This window comes from Cololabis saira, chromosome 1 (genome assembly GCF_033807715.1).
Source record: "Cololabis saira isolate AMF1-May2022 chromosome 1, fColSai1.1, whole genome shotgun sequence".
Lineage (NCBI taxonomy): Eukaryota > Metazoa > Chordata > Actinopteri > Beloniformes > Belonidae > Cololabis > Cololabis saira.
In genome coordinates, this window is record NC_084587.1 from 1227683 (window position 1) to 1247008 (window position 19326).

The 19326-nt window shown below is 42.0% G+C and overlaps 1 protein-coding gene across 1 annotated transcript in view; it reads right to left on the reverse strand.

Moving 5' to 3' along the window:
* The window catches only part of LOC133449436 (GTPase IMAP family member 5-like), a 58790-nt gene extending 41940 nt beyond the window's left edge, over window positions 1-16850 (reverse strand). Inside the window, exons 1-3 of the mRNA XM_061728591.1 lie at window positions 16825-16850; window positions 11088-11244; window positions 8033-8083 (exon numbers count right to left, since the gene is read on the reverse strand). Coding sequence (XP_061584575.1) covers window positions 8033-8083; window positions 11088-11109 — 73 coding nt within the window. The 5' untranslated portion in view covers window positions 11110-11244; window positions 16825-16850. The remainder of the gene's footprint in view (window positions 1-8032; window positions 8084-11087; window positions 11245-16824) is intronic.
* Window positions 16851-19326: the final 2476 nt, after the last annotated feature.

A 19326-nucleotide genomic window follows, 5' to 3' on the forward strand; every position in this document is an offset into this window, starting at 1 on the left:
GCAAACATGCACAAAAGAGAAAAAAGGGGGGCCGGCACAAGAAACTACAGGAACGATGGACAAAAACGATAGCTATGAGATATTTATAATAAATAAAAATGGAAATGGAGAAGAGAGGAAGGGAAAAGGAGAGGAGAAGAAGGGTGAGAGGCACCGCCCAGCGGATCATGTCGGTGCCCCCCTGCAGCATAGGCCTATAGCAGCATATCTACCACCAAGCTATATTTGAGACTAACTATTATAGTCTTGTTCTATAGCTGCGACTATGACTACTGACTCTAACACACTAGAGTTTACACTACCTAGAGATTTACCAACACCAGCTAGAGGTTTACTAAACACTAACTATAGGCTTTACTAAACAGAAAGGTTTTAAGTTTAGTTTTAAAGGTGGAGGTGGTGTCAGCCTCCTTAACCCAGATTGGAAGTTGGTTCCATAGTAATGGTGGCAGAATAGCAGAACGCCCGCCCTCCAAATCTACATTTAGATACTCTAGGAACTACGAGTAAACCTGCACTCTGAGAGTGGAGAGCTCTGCCAGGAACATAAGGCACTATCAGTTCTTGTAAATACTGCGGAGCTAAGCCGTTTTAGGCTTTATATGCAAGTAATTAGGGCCCGAGCACTTGCAGTGTGAAGGCCCTATTGTATTTGCAGGAATTTTTTTTTTCTTTCTTTCTTTTTTCTGACGAAAGGAGGGCCTTTTTGCCCCCCTAAACATGCCCAAAAAGTCACCAAATTTTGCACACAAAAGTTTTTATATTTAATGGTTTGCATTAATGGGCGTGGCCTAATGGCTCAACAGCGCCCCCCGGCCATTTTGAATTAATCGTGTCATTTTGGCGAAATTTATGCCATTCCTTCGGCAGTTAATTCAGCCTGAACCGTAACGTGCACCCAGGTGTGTTATACATCAAAATGTGCGTCTCCATCCTCCGACACCACGCATTACTTTTTCTCTTTCAAAAGCGTTACCGTGGCGCCGCTAGACGCCAAAACGCATGCCCACCCTTCATCTGATTGGTTCAGACAGAAAAAACTTTGTGCCTCAAGCCCCACAATACGGTTTGACGTACATGAACAAAAATCAGTACACACCTGTATCATGTCGCAACTTAAAGAAAAGTCTCTGGGGCCATGGCCGAAACCAAACAGGAAGTCAGCCATTTTGAACATTCTGAATTAATCGCGTAATTTTGGAGCAATTTATGCCATTCCTTCAGCAGTCAATACGGCCCGAACCATAACGTGCACCCAGGTGTGTTTTACATAAAAATGTCCGTCTCCATCCTGTGACTACGCGCATAACTTTTCTCTTTCAAAAGTGTTACCGTGGCAACGCTAGACGCCAAAAAGCGCGCCCCCCCTTCATCTGATTGGTCCATATTTGATAGTTCCCCAAAAGGCACCAGATTTTGCATGCAAGCCAGGCCTGGCGATAAATTTGATATTTCATGGTTTGCATTAATGGGCGTGGCCTAACGGCTCAACAGCGCCCCCTAGAATACTTTTCTCTGCCTTCAATTTTGAATGTTTTGACATAGAGAGTCGTGGGTGGTGTCATTTCTGATATGCTTATGGGGGACGGTGGCCATGAGTGCAAGGGCCCGTTCATCGCTGCTTGCAGCTTTAATAAAATTTTAAATTGGATTCTGAATTTTACAGGTAGCCAATGTAGCTACGCTAACACTGGAGAGACGTGGTCTCTCCTGCTGATTCCTGTCAGCACTCGTGCTGCTGCATTCTGGATCAGCTGGAGCCTATTCAGCAAATTACTTGGACATCCTGCTAACAACACATTACAGTAATCTAGTCTAGAAGATACAAACGCATGAACTAGTTTTTCTGCATCACTCTGCGAGAGGATTTTCCTAATCTTTGCAAAATTACAGAGATGGAAAAATGCTATTTTACAAACCTGATTAACATATGGTTTAAACGACAAATCCTGATCGAAAACAACACCAAGGTTTCTCACAGTTGCACTGGAAGCCATCGCAACACCATCTAATCCCTTCCTAAGATGCTCTGGACCAAGAATGATAACCTCTGTTTTATCTGAATTTAGAAGCAAGACATTTCTGGACATCCAGTCCTTGATGTCCCTAAGACATGCCTGAAGTTTAACCAACGGTTCTGTCTCATCCGGCTTCATAGACAAGTAGAGCTGCGTATCATCAGCATAACAATGAAAGTGTATGCCGTGATTCTGGATTATACTTCCCAACGGCTGCATGTATAAACTAAACAAGATTGGCCCTAGCACTGAACCCTGCGGAACACCATAACAGACCCTTGACTGTTCTGAAGAAACCTCATGTACATGAACAAACTGGAACCTGTCAGATAGATATGATTTAAACCAACGTAGAGCTGTCCCTTTAATCCCAACAACATGCTCTAACCTGTGCAGTAAAATGCCATGATCTATAGTGTCAAAAGCAGCACTGAGGTCCAGTAGAACCAGTATGGAAACTAATCCCTCACCTGAGGTCCAGTAGAACCAGTATGGAACCTAATCCCTCACCTGAGGTCCAGTAGAACCAGTATGGACTATAATCCCTTATCTGAGGTCCAGTAGAACCAGTATGGACACTAATCCCTTATCTGAGGTCCAGTAGAACCAGTATGGACACTAATCCCTTATCTGAGGTCCAGTAGGACCAGTATGGACACTAATCCCTTATCTGAGGTCCAGTAGAACCAGTATGGACACTAATTCCTTATCTGAGGTCCAGTAGAACCAGTATGGACACTAATTCCTTATCTGAGGTCCAGTAGAACCAGTATGGACACTAATCCCTTATCTGAGGTCCAGTAGAACCAATATGGACACCAATCCCTTATCTGAGGTCCAGTAGAACCAGTATGGACACTAATCTCCCGTTGCTGCTTCCACCTGCCTGCTGTGCTGTTGCCGTCCCTGACCCACCAGTCTGGCCTTCGGCAGGAGGGTCCCCCCTTATGATCCAGGTCCTGGTCCAGGTTTCTTCCCTCCTAAAGGGGAGTTTTTCTTGCCACTGTTTGGCTTAAGGCTTTTCTCCCACTAGGGGAGTTTTTACCTCCATTGTTTATGTAATAATTGCTCGGGGGTTTATGTTTATGTTCATGTTCTGGGTTTCTGAAAAGAGTCTAGAGACAACTTTTGTTGTATTAGACGCTATATAAATGAAATTGAATTGAATTGAATCTGAGGTCCAGTAGAACCAGTATGGACACTAATCCCTTATCTGAGGCCATAAGGAGGTCATTCGTAACTCGAACCAGTGCTGTCTCTGTGCTATGATGCATTCTGAACCCTGACTGAAAGACTTCAAACAGATCATTTCTATACAAATAGTCACATAACTGGCTTGAAACTGCCTTTTCCAGAATTTTCGATACAAATGGAAGGTTGGAAATTGGTCTATAATTAGCTAAGGTGTTTGGGTCAAGAGAAGGTTTTTTAAGTAAAGGTTTAATTACTGCCACTTTGAAAGCCTGTGGTACATATCCTAAACTTAGGGATAGGTTTGTTGTGCTCATGGGAACTCTGAACTTATAAATGATTATGAATTCATGATTGGATGCACATTTCCAGGCGCTTGGCCAGAAAGCCAGACTTTGGCCCTTCTTCCTGAAGCCAGAGTTTTATGACCCCTGCTGCTAACCTCTCAGTCAGTTTATGACTGCCGCTGCATGGCTCCAGATCAAAGGAGGACAGCGAAAAGTCCCCGGAGCCAGGACCAAGGGGCCCGAGGCACACTCGCCTCAGGACCACGGAACGCACTGCGCTCTCCTCTCTTCCCCACAATATCTCGTCCTGGAACAGCTGGATCTCCGGCTCCGGGCCAAGATCCCATCTCCTTCCTCCCCCGGCTGGGAGGAGGCGGAAGGCCCGCAACGGACCGGGCCTGCGGGGCCCGCCCGTTGAAGCCGCGGTCCGCGGAGCCCCAACCCCCGGCGGCTCCGGCTCCCACTAAACTCTGTCCTGTTTAAGTTTTACAGATCCGAGCTCACGAGGCCCACGCGCTCCCGGCCATCAGATTGGGACACCGCTGCGACTGAACGCTCAGACTGAAGCCCCTTCCCCGTCCGAGCCCCTGTTTGCTGATCGCGCAGGAATCGGGACGGTTTCCTGGATGGACGGCCGGCGTCTCGCCCGGTTGTGAGCTGCTTTCCAGAGCCTGGACGGCCGCGCGTCAGCGACCGGCGAGCAGGGACGCCCGGCAACGAATGACCAGCCCCCCCGCCGCGCCTAGGAATGCGCGAGAGCCTCCGTTGGTCCGGAAGCACGGCCCGGCACGAGGCGGCCCCGCCGCTGTCTAATCCGTTTCAGGGGAAGGGACGGACGCGAGAGACTGACTGGGAAATCCCCCCGCAGTCGACAAAGTCGGGCACGGCGGCGGGGTGGCACCATTCCCAGGTGTCTATGTCTTATGTTGTCAGTATGAATGGGAGGATGTTGGACCGTTTCCCCCTCCGTCTGGGGGCTCCGGCGGCGCCGGGGGCGCCCGTGGAGGTACGGTGGGCCCCTGGCCCGGCTCGGAGGGCCGGCCCCCGTCTACTGGATGGCCGGTGGGGGGACGCGGGTGTCTTATCAGGGCCGACTTTGCTGGTCCTGCTTCCTGGCTTCGGCCTCCGCTCCCCCTCTTTCCCCCCCTACACGATTCATACGTACATAGGCGAAGGGCGGGGGGTCCGGGTCGTGGGGGGCATTGCCCCGCGTGGCCCGGCACTCCCCGCCTCACGGTTTTAACAGCAAAATAGACACTGCACATTCAACACTTAATAAATACATTTGACAAGGACACGTAGTTCGGGAGGGGGGGGGGTCGGTGTCAAATCGATACTTGGCCCTCCCCCTCCCTGTTTTTATGGCATTAATCACATACACTCAACACCAGGGGCGGGAGGGGGTCCCACATCACCCGCGCTCCCTCACCGGCCTGGGATAGGTGGGTCGGGATTCCCCTCCGGGGAGGGGGAAACGGTGCGTGATTGTGTGTCTGTGTCGGTGAGAATGCGGTGTGGAAGGGTCCTGCCATGGAGGATTCGGGCCTCCATTGGCAGGACATCAAAACTTAATAATTTATCATTATTATATTATACAAAGATGGTTATTATTATTATTATTATTATTATTATTATTAGTAGTAGTATTATTATTATGTATAGTATATCATATTATTATTAGTATAGATATTGGATAGTTGAATGGATGAATGAATGGGATGCCTGGGTCTGGGGCCCTCCGTTGTCGGGCCTGCACGGGTGTCGCCTTGTTGGGGGGTTCCCTCTCTCCGGGCCCGTCTCCGGTCCCCCCCGCTGCCTCTGCGGCGGGGCGCCCCTCTGGTCTTGGAGGGCCACTTTCGTGGGGGACGGGTGCGCCTGCCCGCGTCGGCTCTGTCTCTCCGGGCGGGCTGGCCCCCTGCCGGGTGGGGGTCATTGGCCTGAAGGGTGGGGGCCTCCTGGCCGCGTGTCCGGCCCGGACCGGGTGGCCGGGGATTGCCTGGGTCGCGGTCCGCCGCCGCGGGATCCCTCGGCCGCCGCCGGGGGGGGGGGGGGGGGGGGGCCTCGCAGGCGGTGGGTTGCCTCCCTCCTACTTCTCCCCTCTGTGGGGTTGCCGGTGGCCTGGGTTCCGGGCTCTTCCGTGTCGGCCTCTGGTCTCGCAGGTGGCGGGGTTGCTCCCCCCCCTCCCCCACTATAGATACACTTCAGGTGGAACTTTGTTTGGTTTATTACACACACACACACACACACACACACACACACACACACACACACACACACACACACACACACACAATCATATACATACACACACACACACACACACGCATGATCATATGCATACACACACACACACACATAGACATACACACTGGCTTGTTCACCTGCATGCTTGCTCTCTAGTTTTTGGGCTTAGGTAGCAGTAGCGATAGCTTAGCTCAGACTGCGACGATCAGATCTCAAGATTTAGGTCGATTGCTGTTATTGTTTTGGTTGGCTCCGTGCCGGTTTCGTGCTTTGTTTGTGGTTTTTTGTTGCAGATTTCCAGTGCTTGACGTGTGTCTCTGTGTTCCTGCTTCCTGGATTGGCAGTGGATGTCGTCACCCCCACCCCCCCCCCCAAAAAAAACAAAAAAAAACACTGGGTTTGTATGTGTATATTTATGTATGTGTACGCATATGTGTGCGTATATATATGTATATATATTAAATATAGTAATAATGCACATATATATACTTTGGGTTTCTACCGTCATGGTATCAATCATTAATATGTGTGCAGACAAGTGAAAAAAAAAAAAAGACAAAGCCCGCAGGCACCCGATCCGGATCCCGAGGAGACGTGAGGCCGTGAGGCCGTGAGCCCCGGTGATCAGTAGGACTTAAGAGCAGTTTAGAACTGAGTGTGAAGTCGTGAGCCCTGGTTATTAGTAACTTGGAGCGTTTCAGAGCTAAATATCTGTGTTCCGAACTGAGATTACTGCATACGCCATCATCATTGTTTTCATTATCGTGTTGATTATTTGGTAGTCGTTGTTTTCTGCCGTAGGCACGTTTTAAATGCTGCGTTTGCCATCTGGTCTGATCACACGTGGCCCAAAAGGGGCTCCACCATCTTTAAATACCACAGAAGCCCCGCCAGCTTTAAACGTTTTGAATACACGACCGTTGGATTGTGTTTATTATTGTTGTGTTGTCTTTTACATCCCATGCATTTAATTTTAATTTCATTTCTATTGATGTTTTCTGGTTAATTAATGGTTTTATCATAATGTAGTGTGCCATCAGGATTTATTTGGGTATTTATTTACATCTGCTTTGATACCCGTATGTAAATAAATTCTGATTGATTTTTAATGAGTAGTTGTGTGTTGTTTCATACAGTTTCGGTCACATCTGATTGTTTGACAAGAGCCAGTGTTCGAATCTCACCCTTCAATTATACTATACTTAAACCTTAATCATCTGAGACTGATTTTCTGCTGTTAAATTATCATTTTTCCCTGGATTAAGGCCCCGGGGTGGTGCCCCATACGATAATTATTATCATTTTGATAATTCAATTTGATAAATAGTCGACTTTATTAATTATTAATAATTATTAATAAAATTATTAATAGCCTTCGATAACTGATCAGCTAAAGCTCCGCTGTGGCACAACAGGTTGATCGAGTCGGGATGGGGTCTAACATACATGTGGTTGACTTAGCTCTATTGACGAGTGAGGTCAGCTCAGGGAGGTCTATAGGATCAAAACAGTCTAGAGCAGTGGTTTTCAAACTTTTTCAGTGAGGGGGGTGGAGTTGGAAGCTGAGGATGTGTATATATATATATATATATATATATATACTGTATATATATATATATATATATATATATATATATATATATATATATATATATATATATATATATATATATATATACATGTTATAATGTCATAATATATATATATATATATATATATATATATATATATATATATATATATATATATACACATGTTATAATGTCATAATATATGTATATATGTTATAATGTAAATATAAATATTACTAAGAATACTATAGAAATATTCATTTAATATAAATACCATGTCATAGCTATCTGTTTCTTGTTATTTTCATACAAAAGTACGTTTTTCAATGTTTATAATTATTCACAAGTATGCAGTGTCATAACTACATCTCTGACGTTCATAACAAACCAAACTGTTTGAAAATCTGTTGAGAATTGAGCAAGTTAAGGTTGTTTAAGCAGTACAGGCACCATTAAACACAATGTTATGACTGAGCGAGCTCTCCTGTGGCAAGATGGCCGCCAGTGAAGGACGCTGGAGACTCCGCCTTGAGTCATCTAGCCTTTATATACATCTATGGGTGTGTGATCAGTCAGTCACATCGGTATTGCACAACGTATTGCATTTATGTTTATATGAAGCAACATCTAACTACAGTCTAGTTTTTTATGACCAATTATAATGCCAACAAGATTTAGTTTCAACATCAGAACTGTTCAAACTCAGTTCAGAGAAACTTACTGTCTGGAGGCAAGAACTCGAGGCTGCGGGAACGTTTCACAGGACGTCCTCCTGAAGAGACACAAAGATAAAACAATTAATCCACAAGATCAGTTACCTGTAAATGTTTGTAGAGAAGATATTAGATAAAAACTTTACAGACAGGTGTTAAAAACAAGAGATGCTACAAAGGGATGTCATTATGCCAATTTTAGCGAGCTTCAGCCCCCTAAAACGTTATCAAGCCCCCTCCCCTCCCCAAGCAGTTTGGAGATGCCTAAGAGTTAACCACCATAGATGTTAACTAATTACTTCACCATAAATTCTGAGTGAGAGGGCACCGCTCGATTATACTTTTTTAATGCGAGAATCTCTCTATTAATGAAACTTTTCCTATTTTCATGCTACTAGTGAGGCTGATATAGCTAGATACAGATACATTATCGTCAGTTCCCTTTCTTAAGTTCTTTGAGAAATTACGATATAAATTAAATGCAGTCTGCATTTTCACCGTTACCCCTTCCTCAGCCACACAGATTCTGAAAACAGCAGACCTCATGTATAAACTCTTTTTGAATAGAAAAGTAAGTCATAATGTCGTGTGGCATCAACTCCACCCGACAAACAGGAGAAACTCTGACTAGTTTTAGCTCTGGAGGGAAAAAGAACCTGAGCTCATTTACTGGCTTCTTATCTTATCTAATAAATGGAAACAAGTAACCATTTATTAGCAACCAATTCATTCGTCTAGGACAGTTTCATGTGTTTGCTTTGTTATGTTTTGCTTTTTTAGTTTTTTTTTTTTTTTTCGAAGCAAAGCAGCAAAACCAACACAATGAAAATAGCACAGAGCACATGGGAACAAGTAGACATACAGTGGAGGATCATCAGGCCAATCTATACATTTAAAGTCGTATTCCAAGCCAGTTCCATAAGTCCAGTCTTTATCCTTTGAGATGTGGCGGCAACCAGATAGTCAAAGAAAAGTCCTGAATCCGGTAGATTGAAAAGGGTTTGTCCCTCGGGCCAGAGGAGAAGCTTCAAACGGGATGACATTTGTCACAGTTAGCTGCCATTGAGATAAAGTGGGAGCTTTATCAGAGATCCACATAACCACAATGCATTTTCTAGCCCAGTGGAAGAGAATATGTAAAAGATCTTTGTTACTGAAATCAGCTGGAAGCTCATCCTCTGATCCCAACAGGCAAGTTCTTGCACCGACGTGTAAAGGGCGCTTAAAGATTTTATGAAACTGTGTAATAATTATAGACCAAAATGGCTGAATGTGAGGACAATTCTATAAACAATGAAAGTGTGAACCTACATTGGCTTGATATTTAATACAAGTATCAGAAACGTTTGGGTTCATTCTATGCTTGGCCTGAGGGGTGATATAGATCTTAAATTGTCTTTTCCATATTTAATAGAGTAGTGGACCGGCTAAACAAAGCATCCCAAGCATCTGGTTCTATTATACCAGCCAGGTCTAATTGCCACTTGACTCTAGCTTTTTCAGAATCATCAATAAGAGGCTACAGTGCCCTATATGGCCGTTTGGTTATGAATTTCAGCCGTTTATTCTCCACTAACAATGACTCTAATGGAGAGAGACAAAACAGACAGAACTCCTTTAACTTGGACGAAATGAAGTTACGAATTTGCAAAAATGTAAGAAAACCGTTGTGAGTGATCCCAAACGTATTTTTTTTATTTCCTGGAATGTGATGAGTGCACCTCCCTGAACCAGGTCTTCAACTACCTTGATACCTTTGTGAAGGAAGAAAAAATAAGTTTTGTGTCCTGAAATGCCCTGAATTCCCAAAACACAGTCATATCAGCTCTGCACCTGCTGTTTATCATAACAAATGTAAACTGTGAGAGAGGCGCTTGTTCACACGGGAGAGCTCCAGTGTGAACCAAGACTTAGCGTGAGAGCTTGCGGGCGGGGGTTGGAGGGGCCCTTTCACCCCCTCCGCGAGATGTCGTATAAAGACGGAGGCAGCCGGAAGTTCGGGTCAGAGTCTGCTGCGGGTCTAGTGCACGACGCCCAGCCGGGTTTATGGCTACTCTGCCAGGACTGTTCGGCTCTCCAGTCCTTCTGTGTCCAGGTAAGAGTTATCAAGGCCTAGGCCCTGTGTAATTGTCTGTTGCTTTGCTATTTGCGGGATAACTTAACACAGAGTTATCCTAGCCAAAGGGCAATTGTGTGTGAGTCTTTTTGTGTGCACTGCTTGCTAATAAATGTATTCAGTATAGCAAAAGAGAGTGTGTGTGTGTGTGAGATTCATTTTTGCGCAGCCGACCACTCTCGAACCCTAAGTGAGATTTTCCCAAAACACTTTGCTACTCCAGTCAGCTAGACCAGCCCATTGCCCCGGTGGAAAGTCTGGGTTTTCATGAAGAAGAGTCAACAATGAAAACTTATGAGAGTGTCCTTCTAATTTCCTGATATAGGGACAGCATATTCTTTAAAATCAAATGGTCTTTTATGAGTATCAACGCTTTACCACAGGAAATATACAATACGTTTCTCAAGGGGGTCGTCCCTAGAGAGGCTGATTCACAGCTAAGCCGTGTGGAATTAGGGTCTTTTATAAACCATTCCTGCAAAAATTGAAACCGTGCCGCCAGTTAATAAAATAAAAATGACGGTGCAGCAAGGCCACCGCTCTTAATGGGTGGGCAGAGGAGAATATGAGCCTTGGTCATTTTTATCACCAAATAAAAGAAAGTATAGAGCTATTCATTTGAGCAAGAGTTTTCTTCAACAGCAAAATTGGGAGCATTTGGAAGACGCACGGATTCACGTTGAAATCCATACACATTTCGAACATGAGGCCCCAGGACTGGACCCCCCCTGATGTACGGTAACAGTAGTTAGCATCATGATGGTTAGCTGGTGCTAACTGAGGTGAGGCGGGTGAGCAGCCAGGTTCCCTCGTTCTTCCTAACTTTAGATTAACCAGAGTTGGGCGGCGTCAGAGCCCTGAGGGCGTCGTCTCCCAAGGGTTAGTCCGGTTCTGTCTGTGCAGACTAGAACACGTGGACCTCCAACAACTGCTGTACAAGTGCTCACCTGGTTCAGCCGCCGCTGCCATCCTGACGTTGGTGCTGAAGCACCTGGAGAAGTTCAGCTGGAGAAGTTCAGCTGGAGAAGTTCAGCTGGAGATTCCTAAAATCTTCTGAGAACCTGTTTCCATCCTGCAGGTCCGTGTTGCAGCACGTGGATGAAGCTAAAACAAACAGACAAAAAAAACAAACTTGTAGGCCATTTTATTTTCTTTAATTTGTTTAGTTTATATAGTTGTAACTTTGGTTTGACAAGGGTGCATTTCTACAAACATCGGTGTAAAAGAGGAGATGGAATCCAAACTTGTGAAGGACTGTGTGGCAGGGTGGAGGAGCTGCAGCCACTCAGGCTGACGGGCCACACCTGTGACCCGTCAGCCTGAGTGGCTGCAGCTCCTCCACCCTGCCACTGACTGTATACGGTAACTGATTTAAATCCTTAATCTCCCCAGGTTTTCCGGCCAGAACAGATGATAGAAGGCGGAAGTCACACTCATGCCACTGATGAGTTTATGGTTTAATCACATGAACGCATAAACAGTTGACAAAACAGAAACCTGAGTGTCACAATGAAAAGAAAAATCCACTGACAAAAGACCTACACAAAGACCTACACAATAGAATAAAATAGTAGAATAGTAGACTTTATTGATCTCCCAGAGGAGAAATTCAGTCGTGCAGCAGCCAAAACACACGCACGCTTTATACACAAAATTTAAAATAGAAATAACCATGAATAGTTAAATAATGAAAAAGAGCAATATAAAAAGTAGAAAAAGACTATGTACAAGAGAGAAAAAAAATAGTAAACACCAAATAAACGGATAATATTTACAAAATATTTACAAATATTTCCAAAAATACGTGAGGTATTAGTGGTTATTGCACTTATAAAGAGACAGGTTTATTGCACAAACGCCTAGATGTGAAAGTGGAGGAAGCACCGTGGGACTAAAGTTACTATAGTCAGAGAAATGACTAAATATCGTCGTCAACAAACCTTAATCACCTGAGGAAAACGAAACGAGACGAAAACGCTGGTCCTGTGACGATAACGATAATTAAATATATAATGCAATATCGTAGAGGAATAAAAACAAGACTAAAATGTAGATTACAAAATAAAAACTGCTAAAATGTGTCTTCATTTTTGTTGACCAAAACGAGGGGAAATGTTCTAGCAAAGATCCTTAATGTCCGTTTTTGAACCAGTTTAGTCTTTAGATCTTTGGATACACTTTCACTACAGAGACGTGGAAAAGAAAACCCAATGTGTCGTTAAAAAAGAAAAAGACAAGGAGAAATTCGGAAAAATAACTATGTTGTAAACTCAAATTAGAGTCTTCTGTATCTGGAATGAATGTATTCTTGAGTCTATAAGGTAACAATAATATAATAATAAGATAACCTTGTTTGAATTGTAAAATGAGTTTGGATAAATACAATCTTTGACTAAAACTAGAGTAAAATGGACAATTCTGACTAAAATAAGACTAAAATGCTCAGACTTATAGTCGACTGAAACTTGACACGACTAAAAGGAGAATGAACGTGACTAAAACTAATAAAAACTAAAATGATAGCTGGACAAAAAGACCAGACTGAAACTAAAATTGAAACGTCTGCTAAAAACAAGACTAGTGGTGAGTTGAAGGGTTGGAGCAGCTGAGGTGGAAAACTTCAGAAACTAACGTTAATGAGAGGAAACCTGAGGAAAACGTCATCCATGTGCAGCCATCAACATCTGTACAGACAGTACTGGAGTTGAGGGGGGATGGGGGGGGATGAGGGGGAATGGCATCCCCCCTGAAATAAAAACGGTCCAAATCACCCCCCCTGAAATAAAAACGGTCCAAATCATCCCCCCTGAAATAAAAACGGTCCAAATCACCCCCCCTGAAATAAAAACGGTCCAAATCATCCCCCCTGAAATAGAAACGGTCCAAATCACCCCCCCCCCCTGAAATAAAAACGGTCCAAATCATTCCCCCTGAAATAAAAACGGTCCAAATCATCCCCCCTGAAATAAAAACGGTCCAAATCATCCCCCCCTCTAATAAAAACGGTCCAAATCATCCCCCCCTGAAATAAAAACGGTCCAAATCATCCCCCCTGAAATAAAAACGGTCCAAATCATCCCCCCCCCTGAAATAAAAACGGTCCAAATCATCCCCCCCTGAAATAAAAACGGTCCAAATCATCCCCCCTGAAATAAAAACGGTCCAAATCATCCCCCCTGAAATAAAAACGGTCCAAATCATCCCCCCCTGAAATAAAAACGGTCCAAATCATCCCCCCTGAAATAAAAACGGTCCAAATCATCCCCCCTGAAATAAAAACGGTCCAAATCACCCCCCCTGAAATAAAAACGGTCCAAATCATCCCCCCCTGAAATAAAAACGGTCCAAATCACCCCCCCTGAAATAAAAACGGTCCAAATCATCCCCCCCTGAAATAAAAACGGTCCAAATCATCCCCCCCCTGAAATAAAAACGGTCCAAATCATCCCCCCCTGAAATAAAAACGGTCCAAATCATCCCCCCTGAAATAAAAACGGTCCAAATCATCCCCCCCTGAAATAAAAACGGTCCAAATCATCCCCCCCTGAAATAAAAACGGTCCAAATCATTCCCCCTGAAATAAAAACGGTCCAAATCATCCCCCCTGAAATAAAAACGGTCCAAATCATCCCCCCCTCTAATAAAAACGGTCCAAATCATCCCCCCCTGAAATAAAAACGGTCCAAATCATCCCCCCTGAAATAAAAACGGTCCAAATCATCCCCCCCCTGAAATAAAAACGGTCCAAATCATCCCCCCCTGAAATAAAAACGGTCCAAATCATCCCCCCTGAAATAAAAACGGTCCAAATCATCCCCCCTGAAATAAAAACGGTCCAAATCATCCCCCCCTCTAATAAAAACGGTCCAAATCATCCCCCCCTGAAATAAAAACGGTCCAAATCATCCCCCCTGAAATAAAAACGGTCCAAATCATCCCCCCCTGAAATAAAAACGGTCCAAATCATCCCCCCCTGAAATAAAAACGGTCCAAATCATCCCCCCTGAAATAAAAACGGTCCAAATCATCCCCCCTGAAATAAAAACGGTCCAAATCATCCCCCCTGAAATAAAAACGGTCCAAATCATCCCCCCTGTAAAACTGCCATCCCTCCTTTCCATCCCTTATGTCATTTCATCAATGAATGTGGTTTTACTGCTATTTCAACATTTAGAGTCATCACCAGAAAAATAACACCAGAAAAATAACTTGTTATTTGACAATTTTCACCTTTTTCAGGTAAATTTTCACTTGAAATAAGTAGGAAAATCTGCCATTGGAACAAGATTTATCTTCTCATTACAAGCAAAAAAATCTTGTTCCACTGGCAGATTTTTCTACTTATTTCAAGTGAAAATCTACTTGAAACAGGTGAAAATTGTTGTTTTTTCCAGTGATGAGTTTTGTTTTAAGTGTAATAAGATTTTTTTTACTAAAATGAGACATTTTAACTAGAAATAAGACAGATATTCTTGTTAAGATTGTGAGTTTTTGCAGTGATCCATGTTACTTATCCTGTGAAGGACAGAGTCATATTGATAAGTTCAGAAAAGTGTTTTTTATTGTTGTGTTTTGATGTATTTGATGTAAGTCCAGTGGATATTTAAAGCTTACAGAAGGCTGCATTTAACTGCTGCTATGTCATTCCTGCAGTATTTCTGCAGCTGTTTTGGTCACTGCTATTATTTGTAATATATTATATTATTTGTAATCAGCACAAATTATCTGTCCCCATATGATAAAATCCACTATCCCCGGGCTGCTCGGTGGCGCAGTGGGTTAAGCAGCGGGCCATATACTGAGGCTACAGGCCTCCTGCAGCGGTCGTGGGTTCGAATCCAGCCCGTGCACCTTTGTTGCGTGTCTTCCCCGTTCTCTCTCTCTCTACCCCTTTCCAGTCTGCATCTCCAATAAAGGGCCACTAGAGCCCAAAAAAAAAAAAAAAAAATCCACCATCCCCCCTGATTTCTTTTTACAACTCGAGTTCTGTGTACAGATGTGTGTGGATGAGGAGTCAGGACGGGAGGACCGGCTTCACTGAAGCTTCACTCATCACCACCTTTAAAGAATGGGGGTCACTCCATTAAAAACTATCTTAAACAAGTTCAGTTCAGTCAGAATAAACATAAATCTGTGTTTATACATTTTAAATATGTTTGGTATTATTCCTTAAATCTCATTCTTAATGCTTTCATTTACATCTGACTGAGAAAAAGTCTCCACATTAAGTTCATTGGTTTGTTTGTAATAAATGTGTGTTTTCCAGACGGATGGACGTGTGATCTAACTGGAATAAATAAACCTTAAAATCAGCCTGAACATTTCTGTAAACGACTTCTGCAGCTCCTCCTGCTGCAGGATTTATTTACAGTTAAACGTTTTCTAAATCAGAGGAAAAGGTCAAAGTTTAATAATAAAGTCCCTGCAGAAGTTTATGGATTATGGTATTATGGTGTCGCTCATAAATGGATTAATCATTAAACCAGAGTTCCTTGAACGCGTCACGGAGCCACGTTTATTAACTTGAACATTTATGGTGTTATAAGATGGAAAATATCACAGGAAAAATAAACATATGAAATAAAAACAGCTCAAAATCATAATCAAACCGGAAATACTACATTATTCCTAAAACCTTCTTATTCTGTCCAGAGGTGTCAAATAACGAAGTACAAATACTTTGTTACCTTAAGTATAAATTTTGGTTATCTATACTTCACTGGAGTAATTATTTTTCAGATGACTTTTTACTTTTACTCCTTACATTTTCACGCAATTATCTGTACTTTTTACTCCTTACATTTTAAAAACAGCCTCGTTACTCTATTTCATTTGGGCCTTTAAATAAAAACTATCCAGTTAAATTGCTCCATCCGGATAGAGTGAATTTGGTTGTGGTTGTTTCAGATGTTCTTGTCCAGTTTTGTTCTTACATCCGTTCCCTCAGATTCCTGCAACTAAACTTGGATGTACATTCCAATAAAGGTTAGGATAAATGATAACATGAACATGAACGTTTGACTTTTTGCACCATTACAATACTTATAGACATCTAGTCATCATATCTGCTGCTCTCTGAAACACATGTTAATGCTCAATAGTCACATATATGCTTCTTTAATATATTTATATTAACACATGTTAATGCTCAATAGTACACATATATGCTTCTTTAATATATTTATATTAACACATGTTAATGCTCAATAGTACACATATATGCTTCTTTAATATATTTATATTAACACATGTTAATGCTCAATAGTACACATATATGCTTCTTTAATATATTTATATTATACTAAGATTCATTCATTTTCAATGCCCTTACATGCCCTTCCCTTATATTACTTTTACTTTTATACTTTAAGTAGTTTTGAAACCAGTACTTTTATACTTTTACTTGAGTAAAAAACTTGAGTTGATACTTCAACTTGTACAGGAGTATTTTTAAACTCTAGTGTCTATACTTCTACCTGAGTAATGAATGTGAAGACTGAAGACACTTCTTATTCTGTCATCTAATGATTCTGTCGTTACGTTGGTGTTTCCAGGAAAGAGGAAATACTTTCCAAAACTAAACCAAGACATTTTGACAACGGAACAAACTTTAAAACGTTTCATTAAGTGGTTCTTAAACAACTTCTAACCAAATACCGAGTTAATCAGGGAGGTTTTACTCACCAGCTGCTCCAACTGAACCGCAGCTTCATCTGCTGAAATCAGAAGCAATTTATAAAAGTTAAAGTTTAACAGTTTTACTGTCAGAGGGCAAAGTTCAGTGCAAACCATTTTACAGTTTTTTTCAATTGTTTACACGCTATTTTGAAAACTGGGTTCTTTTTTTCAAAATATAATCACAATTGTCCAAACACAACACTCAATTTGTATAAGTCCTAGATTGTTTGCAAAATGACACACTTTAGTCAAAACATACAAACTTCAGTCAAAACATATACACTTATTTTTGAAAATGTTATTCGTTTTCATTTAACCAACACAGTCCTCAATGATCAGACACTATTGCAGCCAGTTTCACACTGCTGTGATAAATAAAAAACACATTTGTAAAAAAACTAATTTTAAGAAATAGCATGTGCTAGATTTGCCAGACATTGTTATGTAAGGGATAATTTAGATGTCAAAAAAAAAAGTGACAAACCCACAACATTCTTCATGATTAGTTTGAGATATAGGGAGAATGTACACAAATAGGCCTACTATAAACTTACCAAGCACTGCACAACACTGATGCTGCAGACTGAATATTTCAAGTATTTATTCCAATGCTTACAGTATTTCTTACCATAATCAGTTAAAGTAATCAACCAACAATGAAATCAATGAAACAAATACAATCCGTAAACAAATATCAACTCTTCAAGTCCTTCTTCTCCTCTTCCTCTACCTGGGCCTCCTCCTCTACCTCCTTCTTCTCTTCTTCCTCTACCTGGGCCTCTTCCTCTACCTCCTTCATCTCCTCTTTGAGCTCCCCCTCTCATTCTCATTCTTCTTCTTCTTCTTCTTCTTCTTCTTCTTATAGCTCCTTCCATTTTTGTTGAAGACAACTCACCTGCTGCCTTTTATAGCACACCTGAGTGCTGCGTTTTCAAATAAGCACATGTGTGCTTCCACACCTGGTGGATGAGATTATCCAATTTGTTCATGAGTGTGCTCATTGGCAATCCGGGGCTTTGTAATGACAAGAAAGTAACCTCACAATCCTTATCTGTGTCTAAGGTGTGAAAATGTGTGTAGAGTTTTACAAATAACTGTGTGTAATGTTTTGCAAAAAGGGTGAAGCAGACATTGTGTGCAATGTTGTGCAAATCTGTGGAGATGTTTTGCTCCTTGGAGTAGATTTTCGCAAATTGTGTGGAAATTTTTATTTTAGTGTGTAAACAATCGTAAAAAACTGTATTACATGGAATTCAGCATGTTCAGACCAAAACATTACTTTCTGTCACATTTGTGTAAATGTCCTGCAGAATCCACGAGTGAAGCTTCAACCTGCATCAAAGTTTCATGTTCGTGGCTTTAAATTATTTGTGGTTTACAAAGAAAAAGATCTACGTAACAATATAATAAACCCAACATGTTTTAACGTTGATGTATTTATCATTGATCAATATCATTTGTTTGAATTAAGAACCAGTGAATGAATAAAACTGGAATACAAATAACTTTGTTCTGAAAAACCTTAATATGACACAGAAACAGACGTTTTAGGAGACAGAATAATAAATATGTGAACTCTGTGTTCAGGTTTAAAAACATGTTAAAAATTATTTCATGAAAATTAACAAGATATAGAAGTAGTTTATATAAAAACACCTTTATTAACATAAAAATAAAGATTTTATTCTCATGAACTGGATACAGCGTCAAAAACTGTTTCCATGACTTGTTTTATATTACAACGTTCAGATTCATGTTTCCTTAACAGAAGATTTAAATTAGTTGTAGATAATTGTTTTATTTGCAAAACGAATGTAGAAAGGATAGAGCAGCTGTTTTTGGATGTGAGATCATTCCAGACAGATGGAAGTCTCTCAATGATTTAATATTATCCAGCATCGTTGTTACAACCCGGCTCGCAGGGGAAAAGGGAAGCAACAGAAAACCCAGCTGGTATTAGGTAAGGGAGTTTTATTTGTCACTTAGAAATGCCGGAATAACGTTAAACGATTAACAAAGGACAGAAACAAACCAAAGAAGAGGGCCGGTGGGTGCTGTTTAAATCAAAAACAAAATATGACTGAAAGAGGACTCTCTAGGTCTATGAGCTAAAATGGATAACCAAACTAACTCAAAACCAAAAAGGAAAACAAAGGCTGTCTACACTTACTAAAACCAAAGTACAACAGAAACAGCACCCCTGCCCCTAGTGTGTCTAAACATAAAAATCAGGTGCGGGAACTCAAAATCAGTCACAACACAAAATACAAACTAAACCCTGGCCACACTTCACAGGTTTAACAAAACAACACACAAGCTGTGTCCCAATTCAGGTTCTGGTCCTTCTGAGTCCAGTCTTCGAAGGCCACGCCTTCAAAGACCACGAAGGCCGTACCGAAGGCTGGACGGACGCTGGTGAAATGAGACGGTCTAGGTTGTACCAGCTGTTCCCGCCCTTGTCCTACGTCACTAAACAAAGTAGAAAGAAAGAAAGATAGACAGAAAGAT